Source organism: Hippocampus zosterae, chromosome 17, assembly GCF_025434085.1.
Source record: "Hippocampus zosterae strain Florida chromosome 17, ASM2543408v3, whole genome shotgun sequence".
Taxonomy (NCBI): Eukaryota; Metazoa; Chordata; class Actinopteri; order Syngnathiformes; family Syngnathidae; genus Hippocampus; species Hippocampus zosterae.
This window is the reverse complement of record NC_067467.1, coordinates 10,048,148-10,073,962: the sequence shown is the minus strand read 5'-3', so window position 1 is coordinate 10,073,962 and position 25,815 is coordinate 10,048,148. Positions and strand designations below refer to the sequence as shown.

Here is a 25,815-nt window from a genome sequence, read left to right as displayed (position 1 = left end):
ATTCAACATCTTACCACTTGCTAACTGCGTTTTTTCAAATACACTTTTTTAGATTCAATTGACATTTCTTTCACTCCATCATTAATACTGCATTTTGTTTTAGTCAGCGATCTTCAAACGTAAAAACGTGTATCCTTGTCTTTTAACACCAAGTGCTGTAGTTGGAAAGGTTTTGCGAAAACAGTAAACCATCTCTTTCTCATGGAGCAAAAGCCCCGCCTTCGCTCTGCTCTTACTGTATGACGGCTAACTTTGAAATAAACGATGAATGCACACGTTTATTAAAGTATTTTTTAACACAAATTTGTTGACAAATTAAAATAAAATCATTAAGTACAACATTTTAATGGTGCCGTAGAAGTGCACCCGACTCGTTTTGTACCTGAACGTGTTGAAAAGAAGCAGAAGCGGGACTGGATGATGTCATTTCACAGGTGATGGAGATGCGTGCAGGGACGTGACAGGAAGCGGTCAGGTGCACGGAAACGTCAAGTTGATGGGCGGAAAGTGTTGAGCGCAGGCCTCAAAATAAGACTATATACTTTTGTTGTATATGTTATACATTCATTTCAGTACTGTGATAGGTAACAGTGATAAGATATTTCAATTCATAAAGCGCATTTCATTCAAATGTAAATATGTTTAAAAAAGAGGGCTAAAGTATAAAGGATTATTTATTGTTATTTTAATAATTGAGTGAGTTGTACATAATATGGCCCTGCATTTGGTTAAATTGGCAGATGAAGTATCATCAATAGAACTATATTCAAAGAAACACACACTCACATATCACTGACAGGTAAACTTTTACACACTTCGAGTACTGCGCGTTACAATAATACTTAAAGTGTAACATGCAATTGCTATTAGTAGTCGTTCACTAGTTCATGCATGACCTCACTCTCAAAAACGTGGATTTTTAGCCATAAAACAACATCATTTGACAATATAAATGCGTTTATTCATCCTATGTGTCAAGTGCTCTTATTGCGACATCAGCTCCGGATGTAGCCTTGGCGCAGAGCGTCCGCCTTCACACAGCTCCCGGGTACCGTCGCTCCCATCTCGGAGGAAGGAGATGTGGATGTGGAGCTGGCTGCTCAGTAACCTCACCGGGCTGGAACCGTGGTCAACTGGCTGCTACTTCGCCACCGGTCAAGCTAGAGGCGGGAGGGCCTCCTTTTGTCCCTGTCCTCGCTGGACCATGACACGGGTAAGAACGAGAAGCCACCGCGGCGGCTCCAGCGGGCCCCGGAAATCATCTTCCTCATTTTCATCATCATCATCACCATCATCATCCTCATCATCACCACCATCATCATCATCGGTGGCGGCTGTTTTACCGTCCAGCTATTTATATGGGCGGGCGAGGGGTGAGCAGACGTTGGCATATTCAGCTCAAATAATCATTTCCACCATTTTGAAATGTCACCCATGTCTTAATTAGGCTTCGTCTAGGCGACAGGATGATTGACACCTCCCAGCGTTACGCCACGTCTGGGACCGTTCGACGAGCCCCCCCCCCACCCCCCCACACCCACAGCCCCCACCCTGATCCTCCCTGGCAACAAGAACACCCTAACAGCCGCATTTTCTCACAAAATATCGTCTTTAGCGGGGTGGAGGGGTGTCTGAACGCCGCCATTCGAGACGTCTTTTCGCGCGCACGCACGAGCTCCACCATGACAACGCACCCCCCCTCCCCTTCCCTCCACTTCGCGCTCTCAGTGAAGTTATCGCGATATTCTGCTTTCAGCGAGCACTTCCTGCATGAAGATTTTTTTTAAACACATCAAACAGGGAAGTGGGTGGACCCCAATTCAATTCGGCTTGGCTACCTTCCAGTATGTGTAGAGTCAACACCTGCATATTTGCAGTTTGGATTTATTTTCTTATTCACAGATTTTAGGTGAATCTATCTTCCGGTATTGTCTTAAAAACTTGCCTATCTAGCCAAAAGTGAATACAAGTGTTACTTTAGCGCCACCTTGTGGCATCTTAATGCCAAGGAGTTAAAAGGTCTGGTTTACCCGAAGATGTATTTCAAACTAAAACTCCAAATCTTTCCCTTCGATGTGGAGCAGGTGTGTCTAACCCTTTGACTGAAGATCTACTTTTTAAGTAACCAAGGTCCTAGATTGACCAGTTATTGCATGTGCACGCATACACACATGCGCAGGTGTGCTTACGCATACACGCATGGCATGATGAGCCACAGCCATAACAGCCCCGAACACGAACGAAACAAAAAGAAAGTAAATACAAGAGTTTGTGAAAAGGAACTCACTGCCTACCTTAGTAGATAGAGACCTAATGTGGAGGCATGGGACTCACTTTTGCAGCGTGTTAACTGCATGAACATCACAATCGTAGCTCACATGCACCATTTAAAAATGCTTCTCCTAGCGCTCCAGATTCCCATTCTTTGCTAGTGCTACCGGTCAATCGCGATCGACTGGTTGTAGAGATCCTCAGGCGTTTGCTTCCTTCAGCGTGTGAGAAGAGCCCGTGAGCATCAGGCAAAAGCCTTCTTTAAAAATATTATTTTATTTATTTTATTATTTATTTATATTATAATTTTCCTTCATTTTAATACATTTTTCATCTTTTTTTCTCATAGTTTTTTTTCTCATTATTACAACTTAAAAGCCCAACATAAGGATGCTGGAAACTAGAGTGTGTATTTTTGTCCATATCCAGGTTTCTCTGTGACCTTGCTGAAAAACCTGGGCCGGGGGTCCGAGGCCTTCCTCCCCCCGTACCTTACCCTCTACCCACCCGGATCACCTCTCCCCTTCCTCCCTCCCAAGCAAACGCTAGACAGGCCTCAAGATGATGTGTGAGGTGATGCCCACGATCTCAGAAGACGGCCGCGGCGGAGGTGGCGGTGGCTCGTCCTCGCCGGCGGGATCCGGCAGTGGACTTGGCGGAGGTATCGGAGGTGGCATGGGCAGCTATGCTAGCCGGGATCCCCGCGGCAACAGTGGTGACGAAGGGGGCAGCACGGGCAACCTGGAGTCGTTGATGGTCAATATGCTGACGGAGCGAGAGAGGCTGTTGGAGAGTCTGAGGGAGACCCAAGACAGTCTGGGAACGGCTCACCTGCGACTACGAGAGCTTGGACACGAGAAGGAGTCACTACAGAGGCAGCTTTCCATCGCGCTGCCACAGGTTGGAAGAATTGCCTACCCTCTCCCCTTGCCCAGACCAAAAAAATGCATATAATGCTTAATTCACGCACACACATTTATTTAAAAATTAATATCTTCTTGTATAATTTTTATAAAAGCTGCTGTAATATCATTTTTCAGAGAGGGTAAAGAATACACAGAAATTAGTATTTTTATCCTGTCTCTCTGCATGTATTGCTGCGCCATTTGTGTTCAAAAAGCAGTTGATTACAAGTTCATATCTACAGCTACATTGGTGCTAGTTTTATTAGCCCATCAATGGCTTTTGGTATTAGGCATTAGCCTTAAGATAATGGACTTTTGAGTAAAGTAATTAACTTGTTTTTTTGTTTTTGGATTGTCCAGTTCCGTTGTGCCCAATTCTGTGAGTTTGGCGGAGATAGCGGGAACATATGAAAAAATAAACATCACTGAGCGCAAATAAGATAATAAAACCTTTATTTGCCCCACAATGGAGAAAATAATTATCATCTTGTAGCGTGTCACCCATGTTAGAAAATGGAGGCCGCAGAAACTAGCGGGAAGAGTACGGAAAGCACGCAATGGACTTCCTACCATCGTTTTTATTTTAGCTCGGCCCAAAAATTCTCCCAGAATCCTTTTGGGCCCACAATTGGCCATCTGTCAGACAACCGTCCTCTCATTTTTTTTTTCCAACTTGTGTTCCTTTTCTAAAAATAGGGATGTTTATTACTTCAGACAGCATGTATTCCTTCTACGTCGCTATGATGTGGATTTCTGACCTGTCTCTTTTTTTGCATATAAGCTTACTTGTTAACCTGGATGACCATATGTCTTCTTGTGGACAATATCAGATTTATTTATTTTTTTTATGTCCCGGTACATTTCTTATTAGAGTGCCATTTCATGACTTCAGTCGGCATGTATTAATCCACTGCACTGCAATTCAGGCTTCTGACACACTCTTTTTTTGATCAACTAGCTTGCTTGTTAGTCTGGATGACAATATGTCTCTTAAAGGGCATGTCTATAAATCTAATTTTTAAAATATACTCATTCTCTATATTCCATAGAACTATAATAACTATCTGAAGTGTGATTTCATGTCTTTAAGTTATACAGTCACTCCAATGCGACTCAAGTTTCTACCAACCTCTTTTTTGGTAAAACTAAATAGTTGTTAGCCTGCGTGACCAGGTGTCTTTTCCTTTGACTAAGTGATTTGTGATTTCGTTGCATTGTTGTTGTTTTTTTTCTAGTCATAATCCAATTTCAAACAGCAGTTCCTTACTTCAAAGTCAGCATGTATTCATCCGCTTCGCTGCGACTAGGGTTTCAAACAGATATGACTGCATTACATGCACAATTAGACGTACACGTGAAAATGTCGGACGAGCGTTAACGTCAGCTCAGGTCAATCCGAGTGACGTGTGTGCTCATGGCATGCCTTGCTTGTTCTCTTTGTTGACAAGTTGCCATGGTTGCCGACGGATCACACTAAAGCAAATTACACATAAGTGCACAATTTGACAACAATTCAACTAGAATGCTGCCAGTCAGTCAAGGCGCTGGCCCCTTTCAGCCCAAGGCACTTCATTTTCATGTTGAACATGCGCATACAAAGACAAACACACACACACACACAAACACACAGTCTGGGTTATTGTGCAATGAAAATAATTCGGGCTCAACAAATTGTTTGACTTCCTTTTGATATCTAGTTTCAGAGTGTAAGAATACTTATTGATATTGTCATATTTATAATTGATAATTTTGTCACATTTTAAACTTTTATTTGTTGCAGCATTTGTTTTTAACAATACTCAACAACAAGGTGGCCTCAAAATGTTGTGGAATAAAAATATTTTTGTTGCAAGCATTTTAAATTTTGGGGGGGGACATAAAGGTCCCAGAGATAACTACAAATAAAAGGAAGCTGTTTGGGCTAAAACTATTGCTAAACCCATTGTATTGTATTGTTAGTAGTTGTAACCTGTAGTTTTATAAAAAGAAATAAAATAAAATTAGACAGTGTGAGAGAGAGAGAAAGAGGACAATTGAAGGCAAAAATTCCACAAAATTAAGGCCACAAATAAAATACTGCCCTCTTGTGGTCCCTTCCAGGAATTTGCAGTCCTGACCAAAGAGCTGAACCTGTGCCGGGAGCAGCTGCTGGAACGGGAGGAGGAGATTGCAGAGCTCAAGGCCGAGCGCAACAACACACGAGTTAGTCCAAGTCTTATTTTCTATACATTGTACATTTGGGTCATTTTCACATATATTGATAACGGTAAAAACATAGCCCCCCCGAATTTCATTTGGAAAGACAGTTAATTTTACTGATATCTATCTATATATATATTCCGCGTCGTCCCGCACGCGGTCTGTCCTTCCGTCTGTCCCTTTTCAAAACGTACCTACTTCACCGCGCCGCTGCGCGCCGCCACTGCGCCGCTCAGGCAGTGGCTCACTACGATCGCGCGGGCATCTTAGCGAAAAAATGTTGTCTACCCACAAGCATTGCAATGAAATTGTTAGTTATTTAGTAGAGCTAAACATCTCTTTATTTTCGCGATAAGCAATGAAGATGAACAAAAAGTTGAACCAAGCAACAACACTTTTGTGGGCCGAAGGCCCACCTTACCAGCCTTCCGCAGGAACTAGCTGATGAGCCGCCCGGAGTATATAAATGATTGCAGATTTATAGTGTTAAACTCGTTTACCATTTCTGTTTTCCACATGTTTGGGCTAAAATGATGCACAGTGACACACTTCAGTGTTGGGGATGAGTCATCTCCCCCATCATGTAAAAATTTGAGCTTTGTTTGCATCAGTGGTTATGCCGCACCTGCGATGTGTAATTAGCTAGCTAGCTAGTTATGTGTACACCCCGTCACACAGAGAAAAATTCAAGAGCGAGAAGGGAAGGAAAATGTGAATCAAAGCATGCGCTGGGGCTTCAGGCTGTCTTGACTACTTTAGAGCGTCTCTTTCTTGGATGTGAGTGTGCATACGTCACACAAAGAAAAATGGATGAATGGACATCGAACTTCAGTAAAATACATTTAATAACTTGTTGGTTTATAAACATTTATTCATGTTCAATGTATTTTAATTTAAATATTAATTAGATGCAGTGCATATGTTCAAACTGTGCATAATGTTATAGTGGCTGACAATAATTTCAAAAGTTCAAGAAACACTTACCGTATGTGTACCATATTTTTAAGACTAGTAATCGCCGTGGATTAGAATTCGCATCTCAATTTGAGTCACCACTGATTCGTGCACAGTGCGTAACGGAGTCATTGTGTCGTTGTCGTAGCTGCTTCTGGAGCACCTGGAGTGTTTGGTGTCGCGTCACGAGCGCAGCCTGAGGATGACGGTGGTGAAGCGTCAGGCTCAGTCGCCCGCGGGGGTCTCCAGTGAGGTGGAGGTCCTCAAGGCTCTCAAGTCCCTGTTTGAGCACCACAAGGCCCTGGATGAAAAGGTCCGCGAGAGGCTGCGCGTGGCCCTGGAGCGAGTGGCCACGCTGGAGGATGAGCTGCAGTCGTCCTCACAGGAAGTCGGTCCCACCTCTGCTGGACACAAACAGGACCCTTGCAGGCACCCATGACATGTTCTATCAATGTTGTTGTAGGTGGTCTCTCTACGCGAGCAAATCAAACGACGACAGCAGGGACTTGACAAAGAGGTCTGTTCAAGTTATGTACAAAAAAAGAGAATAGATTAGAATCAGTGAATAGGGTACAGTATAAAATTATGTGAATGTCACCTTAAAGGCCTAGAAACCCAATTTGAACCCAGGCTTGAAACCCTAACCTTGGATTAAAATTTACCTTTGGTTTGAAAACCTCATTCAAAACTTTAACTTGGCCTTGAAACCCTAATTTGAGACCAAACTCTGGATCGAAACACAATGGGAGAAAATAAAGTGCCAAATAAAAGTTCAAACTTTTAACTTGTGTTTGAAGTCCTAATTTTAAACCTTCACAATGTATTGAAACCCTACCCAAGTTTACATCACAATATTTTTGTATAGCATTAGAGTGCAGCAAACGTATTGAGCAATTGTTTTAAAGGTGTCGTTGCATAGGATGTCAATTCAGCCCCTTCCTGTTTGTTCTGATCATATGAACTATTTCCTGTGGTGCCAGCGGCTTCCCAACGGGCCGTCGTCCATCTTGGATGATGGCGAGGTGGACCGGCAGCGCGAGGGGGAGATTGAACGACAGCGATCTGAGTTGGGGCAGCTCAAGGAGAGGCTGGCGCTCATGTGCAGACAGGTACCGCACACGCTATACTACAACTCAAACTGGATGGACGCTATAGTATGTCTAAATAAGTACTCTATCCTCTCCCAGGTTGTGGAGGTTGCAGTGAGTCATATAATCTTTGTGCCACTTGTCAGGTTGGCGAGATTGAGGAGCAGCTGACATCTGCCAGGAGAGAACTGACGCGATCTGAGGAAGCCAACCACAAACTGCAACGAGACGTCAAGGAGGTCACGTCACACTTCAGCAATACATTTCAGATACACTTATTTGCTTGGACCACTTTTTGAAACCCTAACCCTTGTTCAAAACCATGACCGTTGCTTGAAATCCAATTTGGAAACACTCAACCGAACCCTAACCCTCGTTTAAAACACTCATTTTCATCCGTAACTCAGGCTGAAACAAGAATGTGAAATCTAACCGGGTCTGAAAACCCTACTATGAAACCGGTTGTGCTCCCTTGAAACTCAAATGTAAATCCCTGACTCTTGTTTAAAACCTAAGCCAGTCATAAAACTTAATTTTAAACCCCTGGCTTGAAACAACAATTTAGTGCCCTTACCATTTCAGAAACCCCGACTTTGAAACCCTTATCCTGCCTGTTAACCCAAATTTGACCTGTTTAAAACCCTTAACCAGTTGTAAAACCTTAACTCAGGTTTCAGTTTGTAACCATAACCATGTCTGAAAATCCTACTTTGCAGCCCTTGTTTTAAACCCTTTCCCTGCGTTGTAAACCACATAAACCCTAACCCTTCTAAAAAAACAACAACCTAACCCTGTCTTGAAACATACATTTTGAAAAGCTTGTTTAAAATCCCAAACAACTAATCAAGCCTTAATTTAAAATTCCAACCCTGGCATGAAACATTAATTTGAAATTCCAGCCCTTGTATCAAATCTTAACCTTGGCTTGAAACCTTAACCCTGGAGAACCCAAGAACCTTTTTCTTCTTTGGAAAATGATGAATTATACATTAAATGACTATTATATATTCACTGAACACCAACATATATGTTTTTTCAAATATTCAATGCTTTAAAAATGCAAATCCAGACTCAAAACACATCTGTTTAGACAAGCCTATTCACTCGGACCATAAAGCCATTATTTCGTTGTATTTTTTCTTATTTTATTTAATGTTCTTTTTAACATTGTATTCGTGATTTTAACTGCTTGTTGTAAGGTGTCCTTGAGTTTCTAGAAAGGCGCCCACAAATAAAATTTATTATTATTATTATTATTATTAATCCTAATTTAGGATTAGGGCCAAATCTGACCCTTTGGGATTTAAGGGCAGCATTTGAGTAGCAGAATTTATAGGGGCCAAATTTGAGCCCATGGGTTCTTCAGGGTTAACCCAGCCTTGAAACCCTACTTGAACGTAGCCACTGTGCAATATGACAATTGATTGGACAATAACTTCCAAAAACTGACAATGTCATCGTTTTTGTTTGAACCTAACAGGCTCTATGTCAGAGAGAAGACATGGAGGAGAGAATCACCACTCTAGAGCGCAGGTGCAGTACATCTTTCTGTATTTCTCTCTCCTCGTTATCCCCTCTCTGACGCACGTCCTGCTGCCTGCAGGTACCTGAGCGCCCAGCGGGAGGCGACGTCTCTCCACGACATAAAAGACAAGCTGGAGAACGAGCTGGCCAGCAAAGAGTCTCTCCACCGCCAGGTAAGGCAAGACAAAAACGAAGATGAGTTGCCCTTAGCACGCAGGCTAACGCCCCACGCAAATGCTGTGATCGGTTGGCAGAGTGAAGAGAAGAACCGTCAGCTTCAGGATCGGCTCGACGACGCCAAGCAGAAGCTGCAGCAAACCCTACAGAGGGCCGAGACGCTGCCCGAGATCGAAGCGCAGCTGGCGCAGAGGGTAGCCGCCCTCAACAAGGTACAAAATCAACAACAGCACAAATACGTCAGTGTACTCAAACGACAATGATTATGTCGGAGACTAAAAAGGGTTCAATTAAAATGTTTCTTTCTTTTATTATATGGCCAAAATACATGATAGCCTGTTTTTCAAGGCACATGCACTGTGCATATGTGTTGAAACAGGGCCTTGAATGAACCGATTATTACATCGAGTGGTGCCAGTTGACACGTCACGAAAGAAGCTTCTGCGTTTCCCGAAAACCCTTTTTTTTCTCTTTGAGGGCTGCCAAAAAGAAACAAGCCATGCTGCCAAATAGCTTCAGCGCACACAAATTAGCCTCATGCGTGTCCAGGCAGGATGGACACATGAAGCAAGCTGATGCCTTTCCTGCTCATCCTCTTCCCTCCTCCTCCTCTTCCTCTTCCTGTGCATATGTGTTGAAACAGGGCCTTGAATGAACCGATTATTACATCGAGTGGTGCCAGTTGACATGTCACGAAAGAAGCTTCTGCGTTTCCCGAAAACCCTTTTTTTTCTCTTTGAGGGCTGCCAAAAAGAAACAAGCCATGCTGCCAAATAGCTTCAGCGCACACAAATTAGCCTCATGCGTGTCCAGGGAGGATGGACACATGAAGCAAGCTGATGCCTTTCCTGCTCATCCTCTTCCCTCCTCCTCCTCTTCCTCCTTTTCCACCTCCTGCTTCTCATCATCATCGTCCTCATCTTCCTCCTCTTACTCCTCCGCCTCCTTCACTTCCTCCTCTTCCTCTGCCTGATTTTCCTTTTCTCCCTTATTCTCCTCCTTGTCCTATTTCTCCCACTCTTACTCCTCCCCTTCTTCTTCTTCCACCATGTCCTCCTCCTCTACATCATCTTCATTGCCTCCTCATCTTCCTCCTCCTCCTCCCACTTCCTCCTCATGTTGCTTTTCCTCCTCCTCCAGGCCGAGGAGCGCCACGGCAACTTCGAGGAGCGACTACGGCAGATGGAGGCGCAACTGGAGGAGAAGAACCAGGAGCTGCAGAGGGTGAGTCACGCTTGGCTCCCCCCCGCCATCTTGACCGTGGCGCCTCACAAAGGTGCTGTAATTTTCAAAAGCGAAAGATGGCAATCTCATGTGGAACGCAAGGGTTGTTATGAATGCTTTTATCCCAGCGCGCCTTCATCCTCCTTTTGCTTCCCTTGCCCTGAAGGCCAGGCAGCGGGAGAGGATGAACGACGAACACAATAAACGTCTCTCGGACACGGTGGACAAGCTGCTGTCCGAGTCCAACGAGAGACTGCAGCTGCACCTCAAGGAGAGGATGGCAGCCCTGGAGGAGAAGGTGAAACTTCACGACCCGACCACCATGATTGTGTGATGTTTAGCGATGGTAGTTGATAAGAATTTAGCGATTCTGATTCCATTGTGGAAACTGTTTTGTGATGCGATCAGCCATTGTGTTGTCAATATGAAATAATCAAATCTGTGGTCTGCCCTCTTTGCAGAACACACTTTCTGAGGAGCTGTCCAACATGAAAAAAATTCAGGACGACCTTCTAGCAAACAAGGTGAGGCGATGTCTGCCTCCAAATTCACATTCAGATTTTTATGCTAACTTTCTCACCACCTGGCTGCGTGTCTTCCACCTATCAGGACCAGCTCATTGCAGAGCTAGAGCGCCTTCAACTTGAACTCGATCAGCTGAGAGCCCGGCCCGGAGGCTCTTATTCCAGGTGGGGGAAAAAAAAATCCAAACGTTCACTACTAGCTTGTCATATTCATTCTGTACTTGCATTCTTTTGTGCACTCACATGTTGTCTTTACATCGCATGACTTCATACCTGCCTTCGGGTCACTATAATGAAACCTTTCATCCGCTCTCTTATCTGGGATCTCATCTTTCCATCTCTCTAGTCGATCTTTGCCCGGCAGCGCTCTGGAGCTGAGGTACTCCCACGGTGGCGGCTCCCTCCCCATGGGCTCCACCACTCACCTGGACACCTTCGGGAACACCTCCCTGGGTGGCAGGCGAAGCCTTCGAGCCCGATGGAGTTCGGCCAGGGAGGACTCCACCAAGGTGGGTTTGGAAAATGAACCAGTGTTTTCCCTTGCGTATTTCTATGAGTCTTTATATAAAAATTGAGCCTCTGTCATTACAGTATGTTATTCCATACACTTCCACACACTGGGCAGCCCTTGTGAGTGTAGAAAAAAAAATCTAGAATTTTGACACAAAGCCTCAAGTGAAAATCTTGATGTCAAAGTTGTGACATAAATTGTGTTCGCATAAAAAAGATATTATAAACCAACATTTCTGACAAAAGTGAAAGCTTCAATGTCAAATTTCAGAATCAATGACTACATTGATGCTGTAAATTTCCCCATTGTGGGACAAATAAAGGATATCTTATCTTATCTTACATGGTTGCCAGTGTGTCATGCCATACATTTCCAACCATTGATCAGCCCTTGGAAGCGCAATACAAAGTGTCCGTTTGCACTGGCTGACATCTTAGCGTTCCCTTTCGAATAAAATATGACATAAATATAGGGGGGGGAAATGTTGGTTTAATGGTACAGTATTCGTGGATGTGTGTGTTTGCAGTACACAGACTGGGACACGGGGGCGCTGCTGGGTTCCAGCTACGACCATGGCGTAGACGTGGTGTGCTCGGACGACGAGGATGACGGAGACCATCGCTTCGGGTCCGAGCTGTTGTCACCCAGCGGGCAGACGGACGTTCAGACGCTGGCCATCATGCTGCAGGAACAGCTGGAGGCCATTAACAAGGAGATCAAGTAAGATGGGAGCCTTGAGGGAGTTGAGCTTCGAGGCTACATGTTAAACCACACTAAATCGATTCCTGAGATTGAAATTCTTGAGGTGGAATTGTTCTTTTTTCGAGTTTTGGAACACAACATTTAAGCCTGGTGGGATTGACTGTTCATTAAACTTTCAGGCTACATGCTAAGCTCTGCTAATGAAACTCCTTTCCCAGGCTGATCCAGGAGGAGAAGGAGAACACGGAGCTGCGGGCTGAGGAGATTGAGAGCCGCGTCAGTAGCGTGGCTCTGGACAGTCCACCCATCCCGCCGTCCTCACTGGGGAGGGACGGCACAGGGCGTGGCTTCATCCCATCCTCCATCACCTCCTCCACCCTGGCCTCGCCATCGCCGCCCAGCTCGGGACACTCCACCCCGCGTCTGCCCCACTCGCCGGCCCGTGAGAACGACAGACAGGTGCAGTGGGAATGAGCTAGTCCGATTGTGTTGTGTGCCAATGATCTGCACTGGGATACTATTGTGGCACTGTTTAACATTTCAGAACAACAGAGATGACGAGCGCTCCCTGGCCCTCCTCGACTCCACACCCCCGCCCACGCCGCGGGCCCTGCGCCTGGATAGGATGACCCTCACCCACCCAGGGGCCCTGCTGGACGACCCCCGCGAGTTCCGCAGGTAAGACATGACGCGTCGTTTCCGCTTTTCTCTTGTGTACGCATGGGTTTAAAAGTCTTCTGACCCAGCCGCGCTCCCTTTAGCCTGTCAGCAGATGGCAGCAGCTCCAACAGCAGCCAGGACTCCCTGCACAAGTCCAGCAAGAAGAAGAGCATCAAGTCGTCTATCGGACGACTCTTTGGGAAGAAAGAGAAGGGCAGGATGGGACAGCCGGGACGGGACGGCTCTGCCTCACTTGGTAAGTTGGTGTGGTAAGTGCAGTAGTGACCGATGCACAAATTTGACATCAACATTTTTGAAAGAAACTTTACAGCTTCTTTGAACTTCCTGTGCCTCCACCAGCATCAACGCCTTCTGAAGACCTGGCCTCCGGAGACGTCATGGGCATGAACAAAACTGGTACTTTGGGGCCAGCAGACAAAGACCGGCGCAGCAAGAAAAAGTGAGTGGCATATTTCTCTTTTCTTAAAAAGAAAACATACTTCATATTTCATATTCATACACTCAGGCACGAGCTTTTAGAAGAAGCGTGTCGCCAAGGTTTGCCCTTCGCATCCTGGGATGGTCCCACTGTCGTGTCATGGCTGGAGGTACTCGATTTTTGTTAAAAGTCCCCCCTCTTAAGTCTTCTTTGGCCTCACCCCGTTGCCGACATTCCTTCCTACCAGCTGTGGGTGGGCATGCCCGCCTGGTACGTGGCGGCCTGCCGGGCCAACGTGAAGAGCGGCGCCATCATGGCCAACTTGTCGGACACGGAGATCCAGCGTGAGATCGGCATCAGCAACCCGCTGCACCGACTTAAGCTTAGGCTTGCCATCCAGGAGATGGTTTCCCTCACCAGCCCCTCGGCCCCTGCCAGCACTCGCTCGGTCAGCTTCCGCAAACGCAGCACACACATCCAGAGCATTCTTTGAATAATTACGTCAACTTTTGTAGTTTCGGGGGGTTAGTTTGTTAGTTAGTTTCCTTCAAGGCTTGCCAGCTCCTTCTGCACCGAAACCCTGTAGCGAGTCCAGCGATCCATTTTTAACAAAAGTATCCTAGCAAACTACTTTAAATTTTCAGGCGACATAATGTTGCACTGCTCCCCAAAATGAGGAAAGCAGCAGAGTCCGACAGTATTTCTCAGACAGTTAAGCATGCAACAGAGTTAATAGTTTTGTTTTCAAGCTGTTTTCAATACTTTAATTGGTTATTAATGCATCAAAAGGACCTCCAACAAACCAATTTTTGGCAAAAAAATAAATGTCTTGATTTGAAGATACTTTTTTTTCTTTAAAAACGAAACAGTGTTCTAAAATAATTTTGTTCCTTAAATAAATCACCACGGGATGATGGATTCGGGTTAGTCGGTTTAGGGGGTTAGCATAGGGTTGGAAGACTTAAAGTTAGTAGGATTCTGTTCAAGTTGGGTGGTTAACAAAGGCTCCACTCCACAATGACGAATAAATTGTTCACAGATGAAACACATGAATGCCCATGTAAAACAGAATTTCCAGTAAAACAAATTCAGTAAAAACAAAAATAATATAGTGCAGAATACAAATAAATGTCAACATCAATGATATTTAAAAAAAGCCTGCACGGATTTCCCAACAGTACTTTTTCAAAAATTCCAAAAGAGAACCTAAAGTTTCATAAATCAAAACGTCCCAAATACTAAATTTTTTATCATGTGCCTCTTGGAAATTGTCATAAAAATCCAACTCATACTCGCATCTATTTACTCTTTGAGTCTTGGGATTCAAGCAAGTTAACTCTCGGAAAGCTAGAATGTGTAAGTATCCTTCGAGGCAATCCAGTGTTGTCATCTCACTGTGATGCTTTTGTCTTCGCTTGGGCTGCAGTCGACCAGTAACGTTTGGATGACCCATGCCGAGATGGAGTCCTTGAACGCAGCAATCAAGCCGCCGGTTAGTGCCTGTCATTCTTTATTTGTTCCTAATATGTATTGACGATGTATTTTTAATTTTATGTGCATTTTTAATAGTTTTTTCTATTTGTAGCTGTTTAGTTTTGAATATTTCTTGCTGATTTATTTATTTTTAAATGTATTCTTTTTTTTTTTAAAGATCCATGTTGATGATTCTCCTTCCTCCTCCTCCTTTTCTTCTTCTGTGGTTGTGTCTCGTAGTGTCGAGCATCTTCTTCTTCTTGTCCCTCTGGTTGCCGTTTCACTGTGAACCGCTTCCAGCTAATTGCCCGTTCACTAACACACTCTTCCTCCCTTTGTCCTCCTCTTCCCCCGGCTGCTCCTCTGCTTTGCCTTCATCCCTTCCTCCTCCGCCTCCGTCTCTTCCTCGCCACCTCCTCCACCGCCACCTCCTCGCTTTCTCTCTCTCTCTTATCCACCCCCTCTTCTCCTCTCGGCCTTGCAGGAGCTGAAGGAATTCAGCTGGGACCAGGTGAGGAAAAACACCTTCGTGTGTGCTCATGAACCACATTTGCATTTTAAAACAGGCACATCGGCCAGGTCATGAATAGATAAGGGGGGGGGGGGGGGCAAAAGTTACATATGGATGACTGTTTATAGTGAATTTAATTGCAATGAATAAGCCAGCTATTCAATAAAATATAAATTATAAATTGTGAAACTCTTCAATTTGATGGATAATTGTTTATTGTAATAAGAAAATAAACAGATTTTTAAAAACATTTTTTATAATTTATGAGAATAAATTTGCCAATTATTTTCTAAACTAATAACACTTTTACTAATGTTTTTGAATTTTTGTAAATTTGGTTAAGTTCAATAATACAATAATAATCATTTATCATTCATTTAATGATAATTTTCCAAAAGTATTTTAGAATAAGTTAGCCAATTCACAATGAATTCATAACATTTAAACATTTATTTTAGTAAAACAAAATTAAATACTGTAGTTCATTTCAGTTTAAAATAACATTTGAGAAAAAAAATGGATTTAAAAAATGTATGTTTCTAAAATGTTATTATACCGGTACTAATATTTGTCATTTACAATGAATCAGATAATTATTTAATGAGATTCAGGTACCGGTACATGAATTTAAAACATTGACGTGGTTGTGTAGTGCTCCATGCCTTTCAGGCAGACAGCAACACATGGTGCCAAATAAATATGTTTAAATTAGGCATGGCTTTGGCCTTTGTACAGTAAAACAGCAGTGAAAAATGGATTCGGTTTTGGAATAAATTCTGAAAAAAAAAATCTTTGCCGAAACACAAATTTGCAGGTGTTCACTCTTACCGAATTTAGGGAAAAATTAATACGCAGCAATTATTACAAGATAATTCCAATGTAAATTAATGCTCAGTGGGATGGATTCAAGAAAAAGCACAGCATACTTTTCTAAGTCGTGTTTCAGTGAGACGACCGGACTGTCGGCCATCGGTCACGACGTAATGTACCCATTTAGATCCTGGCTTACGGCGACATGAATCACGAGTGGGTAGGCAACGATTGGCTGCCTAGCCTGGGCCTGCCACAGTACCGCAGCTACTTCATGGAGTCACTGGTGGACGCCCGCATGCTGGACCACCTGACCAAGAAGGAGCTGAGAGGGCAACTCAAGATGGTGGACAGCTTCCACAGGTAAAGTAGGAAAATGGGCAAGTTGCGTTAGATTTCTCGTCTCTCGGGGTGGAATTTCAGATCAACTCTGTTTGATATTACGTTCAAATTGTTGAGCCGCATTGGTGACACTCACAGCTCGACCTCATTTCTCGACATGAAATTAAAGAATGTCCCATTATCTCCCTACATGTCCCGTAGTGCTCCTTTAGCTCTCATTTGGTCCCATCGTCACCGACAATATCTGTTATTATGGCGTATCAGGACCCATTATTCGCAATTTTGACAGATAGTGTCCCATAATGTCCGATAATGTTGTGTCCAATCACTGTATGTCCCGTTCTTTTGACGAGCGCATCAACTGTTTTCCCATCGCATCAATTTTCATCTTTTTCACTTGCCTGCCCTCTTATGTTTGACTGTGTGTCATTTTATCCTGTAGTGCCTTGTACTGTCCCGCATTTATCCAATAGTGTCCCATAATATCCAAGATTGTGTCACCTTATAGTAGTATTAGTTGAAGTGTAGTTTCAGCTCTGGTGCTCTAAAATTCGCAAGACAGCCATCATCGTCTGAGGTGTGTGTCTCCAAGCCTGCTCACAGGGCCAGTCAAAGGGTGCAAAATTATCTCTTTGACACCTTCACCTTTCACCTCTCCCTTCTGGCCTTGCAGGGTGAGTTTGCATTATGGCATCATGTGCCTGAAGCGCCTCAACTATGACCGCAAGGAGCTGGAGAGGCGGCGGGAGGACAGCGCGCACCACAACAAAGGTAAGACAACCCCCACCACTACCGCCAGCAACCCTCACACTCGTTACCCTTTTTTATAGGCTGCGTTTGTTTCTTCATGCTGTGTTATTGTCTTGTGAGAGGAAATTTGTGACACCTTTCACACGCGGTGTGATGGAAATTTGATGGAAATAGAAATCTCTGGTGAAGCAGTGTGTGGCTCATTAGTCATTTTGAACGTCCTGTTGAAGGAAGCAGTTAAATGTTTCTGATCATGAGGCAGGCAGCTCCTGTTTAGTAAAAGTGCCCGTAAGATCTGCCCAGTGGTGCCTTGAGATACTAGTGACTTAGCTGAAAGGTTTTTCTACATATGACTGGATAAGTGGGGTTTTTATTTATTTTTTAGTTTGTTTTGAGGTATGAATGCTGAATGGTAAATGGGTTCAGTTGAAATATTTTCCTCATATTTCATAATACTGAATTATTTGTTTTCAGACGACTCTCATATCAGCGCTTGGATTATAATTATAGTATTGCAATTTTTTTGAAGGTTTTAGTTTGGCCATTTATTTGCTAACGGTTCTGAGATTGTTCAGAGAACACTCCCCAGCCATTTTATTAGGTACTCTGGTGGAATCTTGTAATTTCAACTCACTTGTAGTAGCACGGTTTCGCAGATAATGAGGCAGCATGTCTTGGCAGGACTGCGATGATGTCTGAGGATGTCAATATGCATGCATTTCCCACAGAAAATTGCACACATCGTCATTGCACACAACGTTGCTGCTTCGAAAGTGGCTTCCGGCCATGTGGGAATCATTGCAAGTCTTTGGTTTGTCCCCGCTTTTATTGCCTTTAAGTGCTGTCATCATTTTACAACTAAACCACTTGGCAACCAAGACCAGGACAAAAAAACAAAAAAAAAGCCGTCATAAAGATAAATGTATGGTTATTTGATTTCACTGTAGCCCCTTTCAACAGCATTTTTCCATATTTGTCTTTCACACAAAACCCAGAGACAGGATTTTACATGGTGTCCCGAGGTAGCCTTACCTCCTTCCTTTTTGCCACTTTCCCCTTTTTTCCCCCAGATGTGATGGTTTGGTCCAACGAGCGCGTGATGTGCTGGGTGCAGACGCTGGGTCTGAAAGAGTACGCCGACAACCTTCGCGAGAGCGGCGTCCACGGCTCCCTGCTGGCCCTCGACGACACCTTCGACTACACTGACCTGGCGCTGCTGCTGCAGATACCCAATCAGAACACGCAGGTAAGTGCGTGCCTTGGATGCTTGCTTTCAAATGTGTTTCCCACTATTAATGCTGCTGCCTCTCATTAACTTCGATATACACAGAGAGGGAGAGAGACTACTTAGTGACTATTTTTGCGAGAGAGAGAGACAGAGATGCTATTTTGTGACTATTTTTGCTGCTGCCATCACTTATGTCATGCAGGCCCGCCAGCTCCTGGAGCAGGAGTACAATTCCCTCATCTCCATGGGAACCGAGAGGCGGCCCGATGAGGTCCGTCAAACACACAAACCCATACACATATGACTGATAACATAATCACACAAAAACATGCACATATACACAAATATTACAGATACAAAGACACACACACACACAATATAAAACCTCACAAAAACAAAAAGGACCCACACAATAACCACTCAAAGACATCCACACCAAGACGGCGAGTATGTATTTTGGTTGCAGGACGGCACCAAGACATTCACGCGCTCTCCATCGTGGCGTAAGATGTTCCGCGAGAAGGACCTCCGGGGCGTCACCTCAGACTCGGCCGAGACCTTGCCTGCTAACTTCCGTGCCTCTGCCATCGCCACGCCCTCCGTCACCCTCAGGAAGGTCCAAAGTGATGGTGAGCGCCCGTCTCGCGCCCTTCGGACCCTTGCCTCTGATTTGCCGAGCCAGAGGGGGCGAGGCTGCTTCGAGCCGCCATTATTTAATTAAGACGTTAGCCAGAGGGGGCGAGGCTGCTTCGAGCCGCCATTACATAATTAAGACGTTCATCTGATTAATTGTTTATTGTTAATTTTAGCGTTAAAAAATAATTTTAAGGTTAGTCAACTTTTATTTAAATTTACGCGTACTTTGTATATTTTGGTTTGTTTTTGGCCCCATTTTTAGGAAATTTAAAGAAAGAAGTGATGTATAAGCACAATTTATTTTATATTAAAAATACTGTATATTTTCTTCTATTTTATTTGAAGGTTTGAATTTATCTTTATTAGTATGCATTGTAAAGCTTGGTTTAGAATGCATAATATTTCTTTGTATTTAACAATGCAAACATACTCAAAATTCATCCATCCATCCATCCATCCATCATCTACCGCTTATCCGGGGCCGGGTCGCGGGGGTAACAGCTTTAGCAGGGAAGCCCAGACTTCGCTCTCCCTAGCTACTTCTTCCAGCTCTCCCCGGGGGATCCCGAGTCGTTCCCAGGCAAGCTGGGTGACATAGTCTCTCCAGCGTGTCCTGGGTCTTCCTCGGGGTCTCCTCCCGGTGGGACATGACCGGAACACCTCACCGGAGAGGCGCTCAGGAGGCATCCGAATCAGATGCCCAAGCTACCTCAACTGGCTCCTCTCGATGTGGAGGACAAGCACTCAAAATTGTATTTTACAAATATAGGTAGTTTAAATATTTTAAAATTTTTCATGTTAGGTTTTATTTTGGGAGTTTATTTTATTTTTAAACTTATTAACTATTTTAAAGACACAATGCAAAATCAAAACTACAGTGAAAAAGTACCGTATTAAAACAGGTAACAATCGCATTTGTATTAAATGCTACAGTCTTAGTGTATCTCTTCGTGTCATGTTTGCACATTTCAGACTTTCTCTTGTGCTGGAATGTCACTGGAAAGTAAACACTGCTGCTGTTGAGTTGCTAATCCCTCCCGCACACACAACGTATGTTCTGCACAGCTGGTCTGAACATGCCTGCCTGCAACAACACACATTCTTATGGACCACGGGAAGTGCAACAACAACAAAAAGTCTATATTTCAACGTTTTTTTTATTTTTTTCACATCCTCTGTGAGCGCAAGTGCGTTTTGACGGTTGGGTCAGATCGAAAAATGCCATTCAGGAGCATGTTCAGTTTGAAAGAAGTCAAACTTAATAATAATAATAATATGATTTTTTTCAACCCTCCTGCTACAGGTAAATGTTTAGTCATGTCATTACTAATTAGATGTAAATGTCAGCTCATAGTGTAAGAAAATACAGCTGTTTGATTAAAACGGGTTCAGCTTAGCTTGAAAAAACTACATGATGAAATGGTGAGCAATGCACTTGATAATGAGATATAAATCATGTTTATTTGGGTCGTTGTTTCTTTCCAACACTTTTAGATAATCAAACATGCTCGGCTCATATTGACCCAGGAACATTCTTGTTGTTCGTGAGAACTAAACATAAAAGGAAGACCTCTCATTCACTAAATATGACCAACATGACTCAATATTATTTATAGAGCACTTTAACAACAACCAGAGATGTAACAAAGTGTGGTATTTAAGATGAAACTCAAAACAAAGACCACCGTAAATTAAACATTAGTAATGACAACAATAATTACAGAAGTAAAATAATAAAGAAATAGGCTATTGGAGCTCAAATTTGAATGTAAACAAACGACTCTGATTTTCTAACAGTCATTTATCCGTCTGTTGGCAATTAACACACACACAAACACACACACGCACACACACAGACATAATTAACACTTCAAATCTCCTTTGCTGTCTATAGAATAATAGCCACCTAACAGTTATCAACTAACTAGCATGAATTTTGACAAAACACAGCTAACTCGAGCTATTTGCAGGCTCTTTGTAGCTATATAGTATTGAGTACCATATTTGTTGAGGCATCTGTTTTGAGAAAACTATGACAGCTAATGACTACAGTACCACCTCGGTTTCTGGAGCTAACTAGCAAACAACTAGCTAGATAGTTGTTAACATTAATCACATCGATTAAGGTGTCTTTTTTGACAAAAGCAACAAAATTGATATTGCTGCAATAGCAGGCAGGGTTTCTGTGCCCAGCTTCCATTTTGAGAAAATTGTACTAAAATCAAAGCCAACTGCAGCTCTTCACCAGGTTTCAGATGTTAAATAGCAATTTAGAGACCAACTCATTATGCATTCAACACATCAGTTGAGGTGTCCATTTTGAGAAAATGTACAAAAATGGCAGAGTTCAAATGGCTGGCAATCTCTCTGTATCTAACTAGCGAGTAACTATAAAGAAAACACACGAAGCACTTTGGATACAATGGTGGTTGTTTGAAAGTGCTCTATAAATACAGTTGAGGAGATCTTGAGAGTTGAGTAATTAGCATTAGCAGCTAACAAGTTAAGATAAGATAAGATAAGATATCCTTTATTCGTCCCACTAACACACACTATACATCAGCTGAGGGCATCGTTAGAAGTGTATGATAAAAGTATTACATGCTCGTTAAAGTAATTTTTATTGTGCAACTTAAACCCTTGGAATTGTGGATTTCATGTCGGCGCATTTTTAAGGACACCCCATGTGTTAGTGCTTTCCATGCTAGTGTGCCATTATCTCAGATGTGGAATTATTGGTTCCTTTCTTTAAAGGAAGCAGTGATGACAAGGTGAAGGCAGTCTAAAGTACACAGGAGGACATTTTATTCACCATTCCAGGTCTTAATGGGAATGCCTGTGGAAGGGTCAGTGCTATTTATATGTAACGTGTGTGTGTGTGTGTGTGTCGTCCACAGCCAGCTCCAGTGCCCGGGGTGAATCCGCCTCCGTGAGGACGTATTCGTGTTGAGGGGGCGATCGAGGTGAGGGAGCGGCCGACCCATGCGCTCGTTAAAGCGTTGAGAGCCCTTTTGTTAGCACAGTGAGATGAGATGGCTTGCACATGTCTCTTTGTTGTTGTGGTTTGAAGTTTTCCCTGTTGCTAGTTGCTTAGTTTTGGTGGTGGTGTTATTTCAAAGAGGTTGACGTTTTGACGGCTTTCCCATACTTTCGTCAGCCAAAACACTTGGCCCTAGGAATTAGGGGAACAATTTAGCCCCTGAAGCCAGTTTGACTTGGCAACGTGGAATTTGGTAGATATGCCTGTCATGAGTAGACCCACAAAAAAGTCTAAAGAAGTCATGTTGGAAAATATATGGCAAATCAGACAATTGAGTTTAAAGACGCCATTGTAGGGCCATTTACAAAGGTTTTTCAAACACGAAGTTCCTTGACTGGACCATTTTGAAAATTCAGCCCTCAAAGCCAGTTTGACTTACCAATATCAATATTGGTAGGATCATGAGTAGACCCACAAAAAAAGCATCAAGTAGCCATGCTTGATGAGACACAAAGTCTGACAGTCTGCTTCAAAGTGGACATTTTAGGTTCAATACCACCTTTTTTTTTCTCAGGTATCCTTCAACGCACTTGGCCGAGAGATTTAATTGGTTTATGTGCAGTATATTAAACAAGCAATGCTAAATTGTAAATATGTTTTCTTTTTAATTTGTTGACTCACCATAAAACACAAAACTCTCCATGTTACCCTTATATTGTCAGATCTCGACCAAATAATTTACACTGTTGTTCTCCATAGGGGCCTCCGATCACACTGGGAACCTCCGACTCACTGAAGAATGACTCGAAAGAAGGACTCCCACACAATACACTCAACTTCAGGCTAGTTGTGCATTTTGCAGTAACAGGATCCGAATGAAAGTGACCTAATGATTCCTCAATGTTCCTCTCAAAGCAGGAAGCCTAAATTCTCTCTCTCTGTGGCCCCTTTTTGTTTGAATCATTGTTCTACAGAGTGAGTTACAATGCCTTTGTTGCCGTCAAGAGCGGGGGGGTGGGGGAGGGGGTGTCTGAGCATCCCCTAATTGATGTGGTCAGTAAACATGTCAAGCATTGAGCTGCAGACCACGTCACAGCCACGCTGCTCTTCTGCATCCTTTTGTCTCGAACACCTTGAAAGCTGATCCATCCTCCTTTGAAGGCATCCCATAATAATAGACTTGAAAGGCTCCGAGTGAGGGAGGGGTCCATTCACACAGACATCGGGTTCTACTGTTTCATGACTCTTCCGTGCAGAGAGGCCAATGTAGAAGCCAGGATTTCTCAACCTGAGCCTTTTACACTGATCATAGCACAGTGGAATGCTGGCGATTCACACAGTCGATAGCTTTTGCAGGGAGTAGCCTTGTCAACCTGGGTTTTTCAGAGTACTGTATGAAAGGTACTGAAGACAACCCGGCAATTTCACGAGCGTCTATGTGAAAGCGGAAAGTAGAAAACTGACGCAGCAGGAGTAGATTAAACATTAAGCCACCTGTGCCTTTTACAGAGTCCGTATGATGAAAAAGCTCACCCATCAAAATTGTCTTTTCCCCGTATCGGTGTTCTGCGTGAAAGGGATCCATCCTCCGAGGTAGGTTCAGAGGTGGGACATAGATACGGATATGTGAAAGGGAAAGTTGGAATCGGGTTGTGAAGATATCATCTGATTGTGGAATGCTGTTGCCGTGTGAAAGCAATCACAATCATAAAAATTATTGTTACTTGGTTTTATGTGGGAACTCTCTGTGAAAACGGGCTTTTTTGTTTGTCTTCAAAAAAGTCATTAGCCCCTTTCACACAGACATCTGTAAAATCAGGGAGGGTATCGGTCTTCGCTAAGTAGATCCGACATTTGTCCACCTGTGACCTGCACGCACACCAGATCAGACATTTAAATTTAATCATCTATCTCAGTGGTCCCCAATCTTTTTTTTTTGTGTCACGGATCGGTTGAGACAATACAATACATGCTGATTTATATAGAAGTAACTGCTGTTTGCGGACTGGCAACCATTTTTTTTTTCATCGCTTTCAAATTACTAGTTTTGAAGCACTGCTGCTGACAGCAGATAATTATAGAGTAATTCAACATTTTATTAACGTTCATTCCTTTCAAACAGTTATTCTACTGCACAGCAAATGTAGAATAAAATAAACGTAAGACAGCGAACTACTGAGTACTGTAATGGACCAGATAGAAATAATAAACACGTCTTATAATCTCAACAATCATTTTTGAAGTTGCGATTTTACATACGGCGTTAGCATCATTGCTACTTGCAAAAGATGACAGGATTGATTGCTGCTTTCATCTGCTGGCTGCCGGCTAGTTATTAGCGACTAAACCGCTAATGTTTACGTGGGCGGGCTGTGCAAACGCTGCTCATATTTGTTCATGCTTTCCACTTGATAACTTGGTTGCTACTTGTTCAAAGAGGAACTTCAAAATAGCTTCATCTTCTGAAGTAATGGCTGTCCATCAGCTGCGCGTTTCGTCAATTTATTACCGTAACTTTCTGTTTACTGCCTCTTTCCAACCACGGTTAAAAGAAACACTACGATTGGCAAGAGTCACGCACATTTCCCACGTCACGTTCGATGGAGTGAATTTGCCCACAGCTCGCAGGTTTGTTTTTGTGCGGTCCGAGGCACAGTACCTGGCCTCGGACCGTGGTTGGAGACCATTGATCTCTGATGGAATGCGGGGTCTCCTTGTGAAAGTGCACACAGTGGCTAATAATCAATCATTTTGTTCTGAGTAAAAGGCAAAGAAAAAGACCAGATTATACAGCTGTCATGAGAAGTTTGTGAAATGTCTGTATGAAGAGCGCACACCATGTGGACAATCAATCAATTCATCCATAAACTAGTCTGCATTATTCTTCCAAGTGAGGCATTTTGGGCGATTGTATGCATCCACATTTACGGGAACCGTTGCACGTCAACTCAAAAGTGTTTGGGGGGTTTTCGGCAAGTTGTTGAAAGTGGACTCCTCTGTTGAGATCTTTGGGGAAACGTGACGGTGAAAGATGAATCACGGGCGGGGCCACAGAGAGACTAAACAGATTCAAAGAAAGTGAACAGACATACGAAAAGGGACAGGCACAAGCTGCTCATTTTACACACACACACACACACACACACATAGAAGCCATAAGAGAACTCTCGGGAAGGGGTGAGTAAAAGAAGTGACTAGGAAGCCCAGGAAACAAAACCTTTAGCCTCCGTGTTTACGATGCATGTCTTTAAAAAGAAAACAACAAGGGGAAAAAAAACAAGATGAGATATTTTTGTTTTTTTTGCCCTTAACAGTGACAATAACAAGGTGTGGTTCAAAATGAAAAAAAAAAAAGATCTAAAAAAAATCTATATGTATGATACATCAACAATGGGGTTTGGGGGGTCAATTTGTAAAATGTGTGAATTTTTTTTCAGTTGTATTTTTGATTTTTTTACGATGACTATTTATTTTTCTTTAAGGTATGTATTGGATAAATGTATGTATATGTACGTCCTTGTTGCTGCTCTCTAATTAACGCTCATTCATTTTGGAGCTAGGCCGAATGGTTGCGAGTCCCATCGGAAGGCGACCGTTCCGCTCACTAGCGCTGCTGTTACGTGTCCATTTTGACGACAGGTCATGCAATGATTGCAGATTTCCATGATTAAAAAATGATCGTAAAACCAAACTGAAGATATCCTATATGGAAAATGAACAAATATGATGAAAATGGTAATGTAAAAAAAAAACAAAAAAAAGAATAAAGCAATCCTGTGTGGATCTGCTCATCATAGTAAAGTGGCTCTCGTTTCTTAAATGTTGTAAGTTAAAAAAAATAAATAAACAGCGCGGTACACTAAATGATGTGGATATGTTCATCAGGACAGAATGCACAAAAAAGGAC

At 43.1% G+C, this 25,815-nt stretch overlaps 1 protein-coding gene across 1 annotated transcript; it reads left to right on the top strand.

Moving 5' to 3' along the window:
- Nucleotides 1-987: 987 nt before the first annotated feature.
- Nucleotides 988-25,709, top strand: ppfia3 (PTPRF interacting protein alpha 3). The gene is made up of 31 exons (XM_052048711.1): nt 988-1,213; nt 2,701-3,171; nt 5,277-5,378; nt 6,478-6,717; nt 6,793-6,846; nt 7,310-7,438; nt 7,564-7,656; nt 8,898-8,950; nt 9,021-9,114; nt 9,196-9,330; nt 10,259-10,342; nt 10,509-10,640; nt 10,804-10,866; nt 10,952-11,031; nt 11,213-11,375; nt 11,904-12,097; nt 12,298-12,538; nt 12,624-12,757; nt 12,841-12,995; nt 13,100-13,199; nt 13,266-13,347; nt 13,426-13,626; nt 14,605-14,670; nt 15,136-15,162; nt 16,160-16,335; nt 16,988-17,085; nt 18,135-18,310; nt 18,495-18,563; nt 18,759-18,921; nt 21,826-21,891; nt 22,668-25,709. Exons 2-30 carry the CDS (start codon nt 2,833-2,835, stop codon nt 21,876-21,878), a joined length of 3,696 nt encoding a protein of 1,231 aa, XP_051904671.1. The 5' UTR covers nt 988-1,213; nt 2,701-2,832; the 3' UTR covers nt 21,879-21,891; nt 22,668-25,709.
- Nucleotides 25,710-25,815: the final 106 nt, after the last annotated feature.